This window comes from Conger conger, chromosome 4 (assembly GCF_963514075.1).
Source record: "Conger conger chromosome 4, fConCon1.1, whole genome shotgun sequence".
Taxonomy (NCBI): domain Eukaryota; kingdom Metazoa; phylum Chordata; class Actinopteri; order Anguilliformes; family Congridae; genus Conger; species Conger conger.
The window spans coordinates 10,602,903-10,619,097 of record NC_083763.1 but is presented as its reverse complement, the minus strand read 5'-3'; the positions used below and the strand labels follow the sequence as shown (position 1 = coordinate 10,619,097).

Genomic DNA, 16,195 nt, shown 5'->3' with positions numbered 1-16,195 from the left:
TTACAGTTTGGAGGCGTGGGCTTCCAGACCCATTCGTTTCTTGGTCCCCCCCATCCTGCCACACCGTTCCAGGCTGGACGTCTTCAGCTTCCTCAGGGAGGGGGATCCACTGCACTTCTTTGGTCTTCTTAACCGCAGTCTTGAGCTGCTCCAGACACAGAGAAATCGGAGTGGCACAGCCCACAGAGTTCTACAGCAAATGGAGCTGCACACATGAAGCACCAGATTGAGCAACAACATTTTCTTAATTTTAATCACATATTTATGATTGTAAGAATCCCCTTTCACAACAAACAGAGGAAGTGTCTGAGTGTGTAGTCCTACCTTGTGCTACTGGAACAGGATGTATTTAATGTTACATAATTTATCTGACTCCAAAACAAAATTTTATCCTTTCCTCCTCTAGTTTCTTGATCTAATGAGCGAATAACCCGATTACCATATTACAGAACATTAAGTTATTCGGGACTCAAACGATTCTGGATCTGTACAATGAGATTGTTTTTGGTTAAGTTGCGTTTTGGGATTGCGGACTGGGACTGTGGGTTGAATAGCTAAATAATAAATGAATGAGTAAGCTATAGTGTCCATGAGCAGTAATCATAAATGTGAAGAAAACAGGTTGCTTGTTTCCAAAGAAGAAAATGTTGTTCAATGCTGCATGCATCGTTCCACACAGTGTCCTGCATCTAGTGTAGCCTCTGTTCATCGAGTATTCCTGGATATCTTGGACCGTGATCAAAATAGCCATAGAAGCCATTGAGTAGAATTAAAATACCCTGATGATATACATGTTTCCAGGGTTTCACTGAGTGTGGCCATGCCCAAACTCCTAACTACTCAAGATATGTACCGTCTACTAATGATACTCCTGACTATCTGACATATCCTCTGTACTACTTTCCAATGGTATAGCAGAAATGCAATTAGTCATACACCTTTGTAATTTCCATGCAACAAAATTCCTGAGTCTGTACATGAAGAAAGATAAATTAATATTTTTACACTTGTTCACTTTGATGTCCATCTCAGTGGGAGACGTTGCTTTGTCAGCCAATGTGCCGCAGTCCTTACGAGGAATTGGGACATCAGAAAACCGCCACAGGCGTGTTCTTTCTTTTGCATGTTCTTTTCAAGTTAAAAGGGAAATGTATACTGGAAATGGCTACTGCAGACTGGTGACCAACCCTGGTCCCTAAGTACCTATGCAGAAGAAAACTAACCAGAGAAAATTGAAGGTTTGCTGTTTTCAGGGAGGCCTCAAAAGCTGACACTGAATCTGCAGACTATGACCAAGAGTCTGAATAACATACCCCCAAAGACATCTAAAACTCTCAATGGGGAGGGTCTTCTGAAACCCACAGGAAAACGAGGGTGCGGTACCATGTATGGCCAAGAAGTTTATGCATCCAGTTCTGGGAGAGATAGTATCGTGGTAATATACAGGGTCAGTCTCAAGTCTGGCTTTCCAAGGTCAAGTAACTACAATCAGCTGGGGAATACAGTTAGCCAGTTGTAGGACAGTGTTTTCCCCCCAGGACACTGATGCATGACTGCAATGACTGCATATGTTACACAATGAGTAATAGATCCTAGAATGATTCAAGTCATGTACCACCAGCAAAACAAAAATTCTCAGATTTTACATCAAATTGAAAGGGTGCACATAGCATGTTTGTTTCTGTTCTCAAGTTGTCCATCGTACCTAACACTTTAACCACATTATTCCATTCAGTGGAAAATAAAGTAGAGCGGTTTGCTTTGATAACATTTCAACTCATCAAACCATCACCACATCAAGAGCAGTGTGTTCCATTTTCTCACCACAGGTTTAACATTCATTAATGCTGTGAATATTGACTTAAATAAATAACAATGAGCATTAACTGAGAACAAGACAACAACACTGTTTGTCATATTGGCATGTGTTTTAATGAAATAAATGTAACTGCAAAAGCATAGTGGTTGCAAATAAACAACACTTAGTAGATCTCTTCTAAACAGGCGTTGTCTAGTTTGGAACTGGAATTAGCTTTGTTTTACTTTTAAAGATAAGCACATGGCCAATGTCTAAGCATACATTATGATGGTGTATGGCTGGACAAATACCTTTAACCTACACTAAAAGACTTAAAAATGTGCAAAATAAGAATTTGACATATCTGTCTGAAAATTCATTTTAAAATAAGGAAACTTCTAGCTGATTAAAAAAAAATATATGACGAGATATGTAAAGAATAAAAGTGTAAGGAAAATAAAAAGTATAAAGAACATTAATTATTTTTGACATACTTCTTGATCCAAGGCAAGAACTTTGAGATCTGAGTATAAACATTGGGTTTATTTGGGTAGCTGCAATTTCCGGTGTTGAAGGAAACGATTCCCACTGCTTGGCCACTGCACACCAGTGGACCCCCTGAGTCTCCCTGCAAGAGACACATTTTGAAGATGTAAGGAATTGTGGAAAACACAATATTCATTTTTACACCTCGCTTCTTTTCTGCTCTTTATATTTGCAAACAGTGGTAACATGAACCAAAGTTGCCGAAAAACACTATGACACCATAGGTTTTCTTTTCTTTCAGTTGACTGGCATTGTTCATGTGTGCTGCAAACTGGATGTTTTAATGTATGTTGAGAGGTATAGTTGTCCCCTAATCTTCTGGATCAGTCTGGATCACTGATAAAAAGATGCACAAACCTGGCATGCCCCGTCTTTGGTCTTGTACCCTCCAGCGCAGATTGTGTTATCTGGCAGCTTTTTATTCCACTGTTTCTGGCAGATGCCACGGTTAATGGTGGACACATGAACAAAGCGAAGGTCCGTGACGTGAGGCTGCTTTTCAGTTTTGCCCCAGCCTGCCACGGTGCACTTTACGTCCGAACCGATGGGTCCATCCTTCTCCGGAATTGTAATTGTTTTTACATTTTTGCTTAATTTGATTTTTTTTGATAGCTGGAGAAACACAAATCAACCAAAAAAAACAGGACATTCATTGTATAATACATTACATTATTGGCATTTGGCAGACACTCTTATCCAGAGCGACGTACAGTTGATGAGACTAAGCAGGAGACAATCCTCCCCTGGAGCAATGCGGGGTTAGGGGCCTTGCTCAAGGGCCCAACGGCTGTGCAGATCTTATTGTGGCTACACCGGGATTAGAGCCACCGACCTTGCGTGTCCCAGTCCTTTACCTTAACCACTACACTACAGGCCACCCTGCAGCAATTGCAGCTGTTTCACCTCAAAGAATCAGTACTGATTGCCTGATGAAAAAACTATGGATCCACAGTATTGGTCTGGGTGTAAGCAAATATAGTTATTGAATACAGGATACCGGAGATGGAGACAGGTAAGTGAACTGGGTGGGGGACAGTATAGCTGGAGCCATGGGGAACTGAACTGGGTAGATTTGCTTCCCAGTTGGGGCAATATGGTTGTACCCTTGAAATGGGTACTTGCCCAAAACATTTGTGCACACATAAACAAATAATAATTTAAAAAAACATCGTTCATGTTAGTGCTTTCACCTCACTCAATTTATACTTTTTGCAGGACCAGCACTGAGATATATTTGACATTGAGTTGAGCACAATTATTTTTATAACTTTCAATTTACTTAGTCTGAACTGCTTCAGTAAAAACGTTAAGCTAGACGATACCTTTAGGAGCATGATGTCACTGCCGCCACCCGGCTTTATGTATGCTTTGGGCTTTATTATTTTCATCACACGGATTCTCAGAGCATTCCTGTTACCCTTCTGAATGTCATGAGAGCCGAGAACCACATTCATGTTTTTCCTGGAAAGCAAGTCGAAAGCACGCCTGCGTTAGCATTAGACCATTGTGCACTGGATTGTTACGCTTTTTAAAATGTTTTCAATAATATCTGGAAAATCTACTTAGTCTTGTCTTTGTTTCAGTTTTTAATGCACTTTGGTGAATCCGTTTGGTTATGTATATGACCCAGGTTTGGTAAGCGTACATGTAAAACCTTTTGTTATGTTATTCCTGGGTATCAAACTCACAACCCTTCTGGCCTTTCCGGAGCATAGGCAATTACCCTGCTGAAAAAAGTTTTTGAAACTTTTGGTGGTCTGACTTGACCAGTTCAGGCCAGCTCCCAGCTGTACATGGTTTAGCTGCTTGACCAGTTCACACCAGCTCTCAGGTGTACATGGTTGGACCAGCTCAAGCTATGTTTTGAAGGAGCTTATATGTGTTTGACCAGCTATCAGCTCAGACAAGCTACCAGAACTAGCTGCTTGACCAGCTCATACCCAGTTAAACTAGCTCATGACCAGCTGGTCAAGCTGGCATAGCTGGATATTTACAGCAGGGTAAGTACAGTACAAAAGCAAAGGTCCTACATGAAGGATGAACACTGCAGAGACTACATTGTGCATTGTGAAGAAGGAAAGAGATTTTACCCGTTGTCACAATGTGCTGCAGTGAGCACAAAATCAGGAGATATCAGGAATCCTCCACATATATGCTTCCCGTCTTTCTGCACAGAAGCCATGTAATCAAAGGAGCCCTTCTGAGCCTTTTTCCCATTGATGATCTCCACACCAACAGAAGCTGAATGATCAGAGGAAACACAAGTGCTCAGTTGTTGTTGTTTCTCCCACACGAGTTAAGTGTCACTGACAGATTTCATACAAATCTTCTGTAAAGAGAGACTCTGGTGTACAGTATATGAATGTAGTTTTATCTTCATACAGAACAAAAGAACAAAAGACCCAGAACAAAACAAAAAAAAATGATGCAGTGAAAATATCTTCAAAAATATTATTGATTTTATTTTTCTTTAAAAAACAGTACATTGAAAAGGAGTAGGAGGAAGTGAATACTCATTAGTTCCTACCCCTCATCAATTCATTATGAGCTCAAATAAAATCATTTATTAACTGTCCCTTGTAGTGCAGGTTTCAGTTATTACATATGTGGTTCTTCAGATGAAGACCACCCAGCTAATGCAAAATGTTCTCACAATGTCACTGGTATGTTTTGTCAATGTTATAACATTGAGACTGATGTCTCCAGGGAGAAATAATTATTTGCCAGGTCCCAACTGGAAGACGTCATCTCAATGATCTTGTTACAGACAGGTACACAGGACTTACCTCCTTGAGCCAAGGCGATCAGGAGAGCCACGACCAGGGGAGTCAGGAGAGGTGCAGTCATGGTGTCAGGGAGACTGTCAAATTCTTTGGACTAGAGACAGCAGGCTCTCACAATTAACGTTTAACTGCTGCTAGTGATGGCTAGTGAAGCTGCGGACACCTGTGAGGTTTTTCTTAGTAAGCTGCTGACATTTCTTCAGAGAAGCCCCTCCTTCGACTTGTTGCAGAAACCCCAGCGTGGAGCACTGGCTTCAGAGATGTCAAGTGGAGCAGATTGAGGTCAGATTGTCAAAAGCAGTACATAGGTCACGTATTTTATTTTCACACTAGGTTTTTTTTTTTAAATGACTACCGCCATTGTCTGTAACTGAATGAGTGACTGACTTACTCCCCGTTCTTCAAATGCGATGCACATGATGTGTAACAGGAATATGGCTGCAAGTACCTCACCAACACAGGAACAATCACAGACGCAAACACTAGCACGAGGTCAGGATGTAATACAAGAGAGCTGGTGGAATGTGGCAAGAGAGAACAAACATAGAAAGAAATTTGAACACCCTTAGCTGCCTGCATTGTATGATTCATAAACTGATACCACAGATTTCTCTTTATATCATACTCATCCGCCTCCAACCAGGTCTCGTTAGTTTGTGGCGAATGTCTCTTAACTCTTCCTTGGTCATCGGTGGGCAGAGTGGCGTTCCCCTGGTGCTCCTTCTCCAGCATCATGATTACGGGCACGGCAATCAGGAGTGCAATGAGGCCTTGGACTACAAGGCTGACATTGGCACTGCATCCCAATCTGCGGAGGGGGCTAAATTTGCCATCTTCTTGTGACATGTTGGGAGCAGAGGTTGCAAGCATTTGCTCCTTGTTGGTTTGGTTCTCGTGAGTGTTTAAACTCCAGGAGAACTAGCGTTTTCCGTGCGTCGGTTGAGGTGGGTCTTTCACCCTGACCCCTCCTTTTGTAGTTCTGCTCTGTTGCAGTGGCTGGCGTGGACCCAGGAGGCACAGTCTTCCACTCGTATTGCGGTTGGCACGGTGGGTAAGACCTGGTGTGGTCCTCTCCACATGGGTTGGTTCCACCTTTTCCTCTGGAAGTCTTTTATTGCGACCCAAGAAAAGAGTCCCAATGCTTCAGGTTGTGCAGGGGGCTGCTGGCCGGTACTGGGAGGGCTGCCTTTACCTGCTGGCATACAGACTTCAGGTTAGTTGAATACAGTAACTTACCATTCTGGTTTCTGCCAGATCTTGGTCCAATGTTAGTCCCAGACCCACCCCCCAGGCTGTGAAAAATGTGCGACCTGTCTTTTCTTCTGACCATGTTCCTGCATTCATTCTGACATGTAGCCTTGTTTCTCCACAGAAACAATTATTTTGCCGTTGTTTCTCTTTCATTTTCTGCTTGGTGACTCATGGACAGTGGAAAAAGATTGCTAAATTTGAAACGGTTAATGGCAGTTGAGGTTAGTGTTTTCATGACACATTCTGAAGCAAGGCCTCCACCTTCTGTAGATTCACACTCAGCTAAGAGGCCTTTCATTTGAGCCTGGAACTGTGATGTCAGCCAGAAGCTGGCGTCTGTTTGCGTTTCTACAGCAGTGGATTTCCATGCATTTTCATCCTTGGTTGTTTTTTCAGTTATTTTGTGTAATGGTAAGAATAGGCATCTCTGTATGCTCATATTTATTGTGCATGAGAAGGTATTGTAGTTGCTTCAAGGGGGTGGTCACAATTTAGAGTAGAATATAGAAGACGACAAGCGCTCAAATTCCGCACGTCTTCCTGTTCAAGACTAGCCCACAAGAGCACTTTGATTGCATGATTACATTCCAGCACCACAGAGCAGAGCTGTTTGCTTTGATGACGTTTCTTCACATCAATCCCTCACCGCATCAAGAGCAGTGTTTTCCATTTTCTCACCACAGGTTTAACATTCATTAATGCTGTGAATAATGACTTAGATAAATGAAAATGTGCATTAAATGAGAACAGAACAAACACAATAAGTCTGTATGTCATATTTGCATGAGTTTTATTTAAATAAATTGCATAGGGGTAGACAAAAGAAACACATAACTCTTTTAAACATGCAGTGTCTAGTTTGAAAATGGAATGGAATTTTGTTTCTGGCTGATCGAAATGACTAGATATGTGATGAATAAGACTGACTGAAGTATATTCTTAGTAGAACTGGAATAGCTCTTGTGATGACAGATGCATTCACCATCTTGTGTCCCAGAGAGATAAAGACAGGCATTACCACTGAACCTCCACCCTCTCCACATACAGTAAGAGTGGAAAAGACTAAGACAAAGGAAGGTTTTTGACATACTTCTTGATCCAGGGCACAAACTTTGAGATCTGAGTATAAACATTGGGACGATTTGGGTAGCTGCAATTTCTTTTGTAGTTGAAGGAAACGATTCCCACTGCTTGTTTACTGCACACCAGTGGACCCCCTGAGTCTCCCTGCAAGAGACACATTTTGAAGATGTAAGGAATTATGGAAAACACAATATTCATTTTTACACCTTGCTTCTTTTCTGCTCTTTATATTTTCAAGCAGTGTAACATGGACCAAATTAGTAGTTGCCTAAAAAAGTATTACACAATTGGCTTTCTTTTCTTTCAGTTGACTGGCATTGTTCATGTGTGTTTTTAATGTATGCTGACAGGTAGACTTGTCCCCTAATCTTCTGGATCAGTCTGTATCACTGATAAAAAGATGCACAAACCTGGCATGCCCCGTTTTTGGTCTCGTACCCTCCAGCGCAGATTGTGTTTTCTGGCAGGACTCCATTCCACTGTTTCTGGCAGATGTCACGGTTAATGGTGGACACGCCAACAATTTGAAGGTCTGTGACGAAAGGTTCCCTTCCAGTTGAGCCCCAGCCTGCCACGGTACACTTTATGTTCGAACCAATGGTTTTATTCTTCCTTGGAATTTTAATTGTTTTTACATTTTTGCTTAATTTGGGTTTTTTTGATAGCTGGAGAAACACAAAAAAAACCAGGAAGTTAATTGTTTAATTGCAGCTGTTTTACCTCAAAGAATCAATACTGACTGCCTGATAAAAAAAACGTTGGATCTACAGTATTGACAATTTTCATTTTTTTGGTCTGGGTGTAAGCAAACATAGTTATTGCATACAGGATACTGTAGATGGAGACAGGTAAGTGAACTGGGTGGGGGACAGTATAGCTGGAGCCATGGGGAACTGAACTGGGTAGATTTGCTTCCCAGTTGGGGCAATGTGTTTCTACCCTTGAAATGGGTACTTGCCCAAAACATTTGTGCACACACAAACAAATAATAATTTTAAAAAAACAACGTTCATGTTAGTGCTTTCACCTCACTCAATTTATACTATTTGCAGGACCAGCACTGAGATATATTTGACATTGAGTTGAGCACAATTATTTTTATAACTTTCAATTTACTTAGTATGAACTACTTCAGTAAAAACGTTAAGCTAGACGATACCTTTAGGAGCATGATGTCACTGCCACCACCCGGTGTTTTTTTGTATTCTTTGGGTTTTATTACTTCCCTTACAGGGATTCTCAGAGTATTCTCAGAGTTACCCTCCTGAATGTCATGAGAGCCGAGAACCACACTCATGTTTTTCCTGGAAAGCAAGTCGAAAGCACGCCTGCGTTAGCATTAGACCATTGTGCACTGGATTGTTACTCTTTTTTAAATGTTTTCAATAATATCTGGCAAATCTACTTAGTCTTGTCTTTGTTTCAGTTTTTAATGCACTTTGGTGAATCCGTTTGGTTATGTATATGACCCAGGTTTGGTAAGCATACATGTAAAACCTTTTGTTATGTTATTCCTGGGTATCAAACTCACAACCCTTCTGGCCTTTCCAGAGCATAGGCAATTACCCTGCTGAAAAGTTTTTGAAACATTTGGTGATCTGACTTGACCAGTTCAGGCCAGCTCCCAGCTGTACATGGTTTAGCTGCTTGACCAGTTCACACCAGCTCCCAGGTGTACATGGTTGGACCAGCTCAAGCTATGTTTTGAAGGAGCTTATATGTGTTTGACCAGCTACCAGCTCAGACAAGCTACCAGAACGAGCTGGTTGACCAGCTCATACCCAGCTAAACCAGCTCATGACCAGCTGGTCAAGCTGGCATAGCTGGATATTACAGCAGGGTAAGTACAGTAGAAAAGCAAAGGTCCTACATGAAGGATGAACACTGCAGAGACTACATTGTGCATTGTGAAGAAGGAAAGAGATTTTACCCTTTGTCACAATGTGCTGCAGTGAGCACAAAATCAGGAGATATCAGGAATCCTCCACATATATGCTTCCTGTCTTTCTGCACAGAAGCCATGTACTGCAAGGAGCCCTTCTGAGCCTTTTTCCCATTGATGATCTCCACACCAACAGAAGCTGAATGATCAGAGGAAACACAAGTGCTCATTTGTTGTTGTTTCTCCCACACAAGTTAAGTGTCACTGACAGATTTCATACAAATCTTCTGTAAAGAGAGACTCTGGTGTACAGTATATGAATGTAGTTTTATCTTCCTACAGAACAAAAGAACAAAAGACCCAGAACAAAACAAAATATTGATTTTATTTTTCTTTAAAAAACAGTACGGAGTAGGAGGAAGTGAATACTCATTAGGTCCTACCCCTCATCAATTCATTATGAGCTCAAATAAAATCATTTATTGAATGTCCCTTGTAGTGCAGGTTTCAGTTATTACATATGTGGTTCTTCAGATGAAGACCACCCAGCTAATGCAAAATGTTCTCACAATGTCACTGGTATGTTGTATCAATGTTATAACATTGAGACTGATGTCTCCAGGGAGAAATAATCATTTGCCAACTGGAAGACGTCATCTCAATGATCTTGTTACAGACAGGTACACATTCTTAGTGCTGGGACTTACCTCCTTGAGCCAAGGCGATCAGGAGAGCCACGACCAGGGGAGTCAGGAGAGGTGCAGTCATGGTGTCAGGGAGACTGTCAAACGCTTTGGACTAGAGACAGCAGGCTCTCACAATTAACGTTTAACTGCTGCCCTTTTAGTGATGGCTTTCGGGAAGCTGCGGACACCTGTGAGGTTTTTATTAGTAAGCTGCTGACATTTCTTCAGAGAAGCCCCTCCTTCGACTTGTTGCAGAAACCCCAGCGTGGAGCACTGGCTTCAGAGATGTCAAGTGGAGCAGATTGAGGTCAGATTGTCAAAAGCAGTACATAGGTCACACATTTTATTTTCACACTAGGTTTTTTTCTTTTTGACAATGACTACCGCCATTGTCTGTAACTGAACGAGTGACTGACTTACTCCCCGTTCTTCAAATGCGATGCACATGATGTGTAACAAGAATATGGCTGCAAGTACCTCACCAACACAGGAACAATCACAGACGCAAACGCCAGCACGAGGTCAGGAAGTAATAAAAACTACTCAGGGCAGGGGAAGGGAAAACGAAACCTTCACAGAATAGCACACCCACTGAGAACCTGGGCCATGAACCATGCACTTGCTCACATGTGACCTGTAGTGCACTCCAGTCCAGAAGGGGGGGGAATGTGAAGTTAAGCGAAGAGGCCTTTCATTTGAGACTGGAACTGTGATGTCAGCCAGAAGCTGGCGTCTGTTTGCGTTTCTACAGCAGTGGATTCCCATGCATTTTCATCCTTGGTTGTTTTTTCAGTTATTTTGTGTAATGGTAAGAATAGGCATCTCTGTATGCTCATATTTATTGTGCATGAGAAGGTATTGTAGTTGCTTCAAGGGGGTGGTCACAATTTAGAGTAGAATATAGAAGACGGCAAGCGCTCAAATTCCGCACATCTTCCTGTTCTAGGCTAGCCCACAAGAGCACTTTGATCGCATGATTACATTCAAGCACCACATAGCAGAGCTGTTTGCTTTGATGACGTTTCTTCACATCAATCCCTCACCGCATCAAGAGCAGTGTTTTCCATTTTCTCACCACAGGTTTAACATTCATTAATGCTGTGAATAATGACTTAGATAAATGACAATGTGCATTAAATGAGAACAGAACAAACACAATAAGGCTGTATGTCATATTTGCATGAGTTTTATTGAAGTAAATTGCATAGGGGTAGGCAAAAGAAACACGGAACTCTTTTAAACATGCAGTGTCTAGTTTGAAAATGGAATGGAATTTTGTTTCTGGCTGATAGAAATGACTAGATATGTGATGAATAAGACTGACTGAAGTATATTCTTAGTAGAACTGGAATAGCTCTTGTGATGACAGATGCATTCACCATCTTGTGTCCCAGAGAGATAAAGACGGGCATTACCACTGAACCTCCACCCTCTCCACATACAGTAAGAGTGGAAAAGACTAAGACAAAGGAAGGTTTTTGACATACTTCTTGATCCAGGGCACAAACTTTGAGATCTGAGTATAAACATTGGGACGATTTGGGTAGCTGCAATTTCCTTCGTAGTTGAAGGAAACGATTCCCACTGCTTGTTCACTGCACACCAGTGGACCCCCTGAGTCTCCCTGCAAGAGACACATTTTGAAGATGTAAGGAATTGTGGAAAACACAATATTCATTTTTACACCTTGTTCTTTTCTGCTCTTTATATTTGCAAACAGTGGTAACATGAACCAAAGTTGCCGAAAAAACTATGACACAATAGGTTTTCTTTTCTTTCAGTTGACTGGCATTGTTCATGTATGCTGCAAACTGGATGTTTTAATGTATGTTGAGAGGTATAGTTGTCCCCTAATCTTCTGGATCAGTCTGTATCACTGATAAAAAGATGCACAAACCTGGCATGCCCCGTATTTGGCCTCGTACCCTCCAGCGCAGATTGTGTTATCTGGCAGGCTTCCTTTCCACTGTTTCTGGCAGATGCCACGGTTAATGGTGGACACATGAACAAAGCGAAGGTCCGTGACGTGAGGCTGCTTTTCAGTTTTGCCCCAGCCTGCCACGGTGCACTTTATGTCCGAACCGATGGGTCCATCCTTCTCCGGAATTGTAATTGTTTTTACATTTTTGCTTAATTTGATTTTTTTTGATAGCTGGAGAAACACAAATCAACCAAAAAAAACAGGACATTCATTGTATAATACATTACATTATTGGCATTTGGCAGACACTCTTATCCAGAGCGACGTACAGTTGATGAGACTAAGCAGGAGACAATCCTCCCCTGGAGCAATGCAGGGTTAGGGGCCTTGCTCAAGGGCCCAACGGCTGTGCAGATCTTATTGTGGCTACACCGGGATTAGAGCCACCGACCTTGCGTGTCCCAGTCCTTTACCTTAACCACTATACTACAGGCCACCCTGCAGCAATTGCAGCTGTTTCACCTCAAAGAATCAGTACTGATTGCCTGATAAAAAAAAATATGGATCCACAGTATTGCCCAGTATTGGTCTGGGTGTAAGCAAATATAGTTATTGAATACAGGATACCGGAGATGGAGACAGGTAAGTGAACTGGGTGGGGGACAGTATAGCTGGAGCCATGGGGAACTGAACTGGGTAGATTTGCTTCCCAGTTGGGGCAATGTGGTTGTTCCCTTGAAATGGGTACTTGCCCAAAACATTTGTGCACACATAAACAAATAATAATTTAAAAAAACAACGTTCATGTTAGTGCTTTCACCTCACTCAATTTATACTTTTTGCAGGACCAGCACTGAGATATATTTGACATTGAGTTGAGCACAATTATTTTTATAACTTTCAATTTACTTAGTCTGAACTGCTTCAGTAAAAACGTTAAGCTAGACCATACCTTTAGGAGCATGATGTCACTGCCACCACCCGGCGTTTTTTTGTATGCTTTGGGCTTTATTATTTTCATCACAGGGATTCTCAGAGCATTCCTGTTACCCTTCTGAATGTCATGAGAGCCGAGAACCACATTCATGTTTTTCCTGGAAAGCAAGTCGAAAGCACGCCTGCGTTAGCATTAGACCATTGTGCACTGGATTGTTACGCTTTTTAAAATGTTTTCAATAATATCTGGCAAATCTACTTAGCCTTGTCTTTGTTTCAGTTTTTAATGCACTTTGGTGAATCCGTTTGGTTATGTATATGACCCAGGTTTGGTAAGCATACATGTAAAACCTTTTGTTATGTTATTCCTGGGTATCAAACTCACAACCCTTCTGGCCTTTCCGGAGCATAGGCAATTACCCTGCTGAAAAAAGTTTTTGAAACTTTTGGTGGTCTGACTTGACCAGTTCAGGCCAGCTCCCAGCTGTACATGGTTTAGCTGCTTGCCCAGTTCACACCAGCTCCCAGGTGTAGATGGTTTAGCTGCTTGACCAGTTCACACCAGCTCCCAGGTGTAGATGGTTGGACCAGCTCAAGCTATGTTTTGAAGGAGCTTATATGTGTTTGACCAGCTACCAGCTCAGACAAGCTACCAGAACTAGCTGCTTGACCAGCTCATACCCAGTTAAACCAGCTCATGACCAGCTGGTCAAGCTGGCATAGCTGGATATTACAGCAGGGTAAGTACAGTAGAAAAGCAAAGGTCCTACATGAAGGATGAACACTGCAGAGACTACATTGTGCATTGTGAAGAAGGAAAGAGATTTTACCCGTTGTCACAATGTGCTGCAGTGAGCACAAAATCAGGAGATATCAGGAATCCTCCACATTTATGCTTCCCGTCTTTCTGCACCGAAGCCATGTAATCAAAGGAGCCCTTCTGAGCCTTTTTCCCATTGATGATCTCCACACCAACAGAAGCTGAATGATCAGAGGAAACACAAGTGCTCAGTTGTTGTTGTTTCTCCCACACGAGTTAAGTGTCACTGACAGATTTCATACAAATCTTCTGTAAAGAGAGACTCTGGTGTACAGTATATGAATGTAGTTTTATCTTCCTACAGAACAAAACAAAAAAAAAATGTTGCAGTGAAAATATCTTCAAAAATATTATTGATTTTATTTTTCTTTAAAAAACAGTACATTGAAAAGGAGTAGGAGGAAGTGAATACTCATTAGTTCCTACCCCTCATCAATTCATTATGAGCTCAAATAAAATCATTTATTGAATGTCCCTTGTAGTGCAGGTTTCAGTTATTACATATGTGGTTCTTCAAATGAAGACCACCCAGCTAATGCAAAATGTTCTCACAATGTCACTGGTATATTGTATCAATGTTATAACATTGAGACTGATGTCTCCAGGGAGAAATAATTATTTGCCAGGTCCCAACTGGAAGACGTCATCTCAATGATCTTGTTACAGACAGGTACACAGGACTTACCTCCTTGAGCCAAGGCGATCAGGAGAGCCACGACCAGGGGAGTCAGGAGAGGTGCAGTCATGGTGTCAGGGAGACTGTCAAATTCTTTGGACTAGAGACAGCAGGCTCTCACAATTAACGTTTAACTGCTGCTAGTGATGGCTAGTGAAGCTGCGGACACCTGTGAGGTTTTTATTAGTAAGCTGCTGACATTTCTTCAGAGAAGCCCCTCCTTCGACTTGTTGCAGAAACCCCAGCGTGGAGCACTGGCTTCAGAGATGTCAAGTGGAGCAGATTGAGGTCAGATTGTCAAAAGCAGTACATAGGTCACGCATTTTATTTTCACGCTAGGTTTTTTTTTTTTAAATGACTACCGCCATTGTCTGTAACTGAATGAGTGACTGACTTACTCCCCGTTCTTCAAATGCGATGCACATGATGTGTAACAGGAATATGGCTGCAAGTACCTCACGAACACAGGAACAATCACAGACGCAAACACTAGCACGAGGTCAGGATGTAATACAAGAGAGCTGGTGGAATGTGGCAAGAGAGAACAAACATAGAAAGAAATTTGAACACCCTTAGCTGCCTGCATTGTATGATTCATAAACTGATACCACAGATTTCCCTTTATATCATACTCATCCGCCTCCAAGCAGGTCTCGTTAGTTTGTGGCGAATGTCTCTTAACTCTTCCTAGGTCATCGGTGGGCAGAGTGGCGTTCCTCTGGTGCTCCTTCTCCAGCATCATGATTACGGGCACGGCAATCAGGAGTGCAATGAGGCCTTGGACTACAAGGCTGACATTGGCACTGCATCCCAATCTGCGGAGGGGGCTAAATTTGCCATCTTCTCGTGACATGTTGGGAGCAGAGGTTGCAATCATTTGCTCCTTGTTGGTTTGGTTCTCGTGAGTGTTTAAACTCCAGGAGAACTAGCATTATCCGTGCGTCGGTTGAGGTGGGTCTTTCACCCTGACCCCTCCTTTTGTAGTTCTGCTCTCTTGCAGTGGCTGGTGTGGACCCAGGAGGCACAGTATTCCACTCGTATTGCGGTTGGCACGGTGGGTAAGACCTGGTGTGGTCCTCTCCACATGGGTTGGTTCCACCTTTTCCTCTGGAAGTCTTTTATTGCGACCCAAGAAAAGAGTCCCAATGCTTCAGGTGGTGCAGGGGGCTGCTGGCCGGTGTTGGGAGGGCAGCCTTTACCTGCTGACATACAGACTTCAAGTTAGTTGAATACAGTAACTTGCCATTCTGGTTTCTGCCAGATCTTGGTCCAACGTTAGTTGATGTCAGCCAGAAGCTGGCGTCTATTTGCGTCTCTACAGCAGTGGATTTCCATGCATTTTCATCCTTGGTTGTTTTTTCAGTTATTTTGTGCAATGGTGAGAATAGGCATCTCTGTATGATAGTATTTATTGTGCATGAGAAAGTGTTATAGTTTCAAGCATCTTCCAAGCAAGGGGGTGGTCACATTTTAGAGTAGAATATAGAAGACGACAAGCGCTCAAATTCCGCACGTCTTCCTGTTCTAGACTAGCCCACAAGAGCACTTTGATCACATGATTACATTCCAGCACCACATAGCAGAGCTGTTTGCTTTGATGACGTTTCTTCACATCAATCCCTCACCACACCAAGAGCAGTGTGTTCCATTTTCTCACCCCAGGCTTAATATTCATTAATGAAAACCATTTTCAGTTGTGAAAAACACCTGTTTTTTTTTCAGTGAACCTCAATTAATGAATTAAATGAATGCATTTTAATTAAGATTTTAATTTTTCTCTTTCTCTTGGCAAACAGTGATAATATAAACCAGA

General features: G+C 42.1%; 3 protein-coding genes across 3 annotated transcripts; all 3 read right to left on the bottom strand.

Moving 5' to 3' along the window:
- On the bottom strand, positions 1-5,249 carry LOC133126037 (cathepsin G-like). The gene is made up of 7 exons (XM_061237836.1): positions 5,131-5,249; positions 4,435-4,585; positions 3,667-3,805; positions 2,702-2,956; positions 2,289-2,426; positions 1,008-1,069; positions 1-145 (listed from the first exon to the last, which is right to left on the bottom strand). The coding sequence occupies exons 1-7, from the start codon at positions 5,189-5,191 to the stop codon at positions 1-3; spliced, it is 951 nt and encodes a 316-aa protein (XP_061093820.1). The 5' UTR covers positions 5,192-5,249.
- A 2,138-nt stretch (positions 5,250-7,387) lies between these two features.
- On the bottom strand, positions 7,388-10,141 carry LOC133127524 (duodenase-1-like). Its single transcript, XM_061240491.1, has 5 exons — positions 10,051-10,141; positions 9,392-9,542; positions 8,621-8,765; positions 7,872-8,126; positions 7,388-7,605 (listed from the first exon to the last, which is right to left on the bottom strand). Exons 1-5 carry the CDS (start codon positions 10,109-10,111, stop codon positions 7,441-7,443), a joined length of 777 nt encoding a protein of 258 aa, XP_061096475.1. The 5' UTR covers positions 10,112-10,141; the 3' UTR covers positions 7,388-7,440.
- Positions 10,142-11,488: 1,347 nt separating this feature from the next.
- On the bottom strand, positions 11,489-13,865 carry LOC133126036 (granzyme B-like). The gene is made up of 4 exons (XM_061237835.1): positions 13,717-13,865; positions 12,903-13,044; positions 11,927-12,181; positions 11,489-11,653 (listed from the first exon to the last, which is right to left on the bottom strand). The coding sequence occupies exons 1-4, from the start codon at positions 13,806-13,808 to the stop codon at positions 11,489-11,491; spliced, it is 654 nt and encodes a 217-aa protein (XP_061093819.1). The 5' UTR covers positions 13,809-13,865.
- Between the last annotated feature and the right edge of the window lie 2,330 nt (positions 13,866-16,195).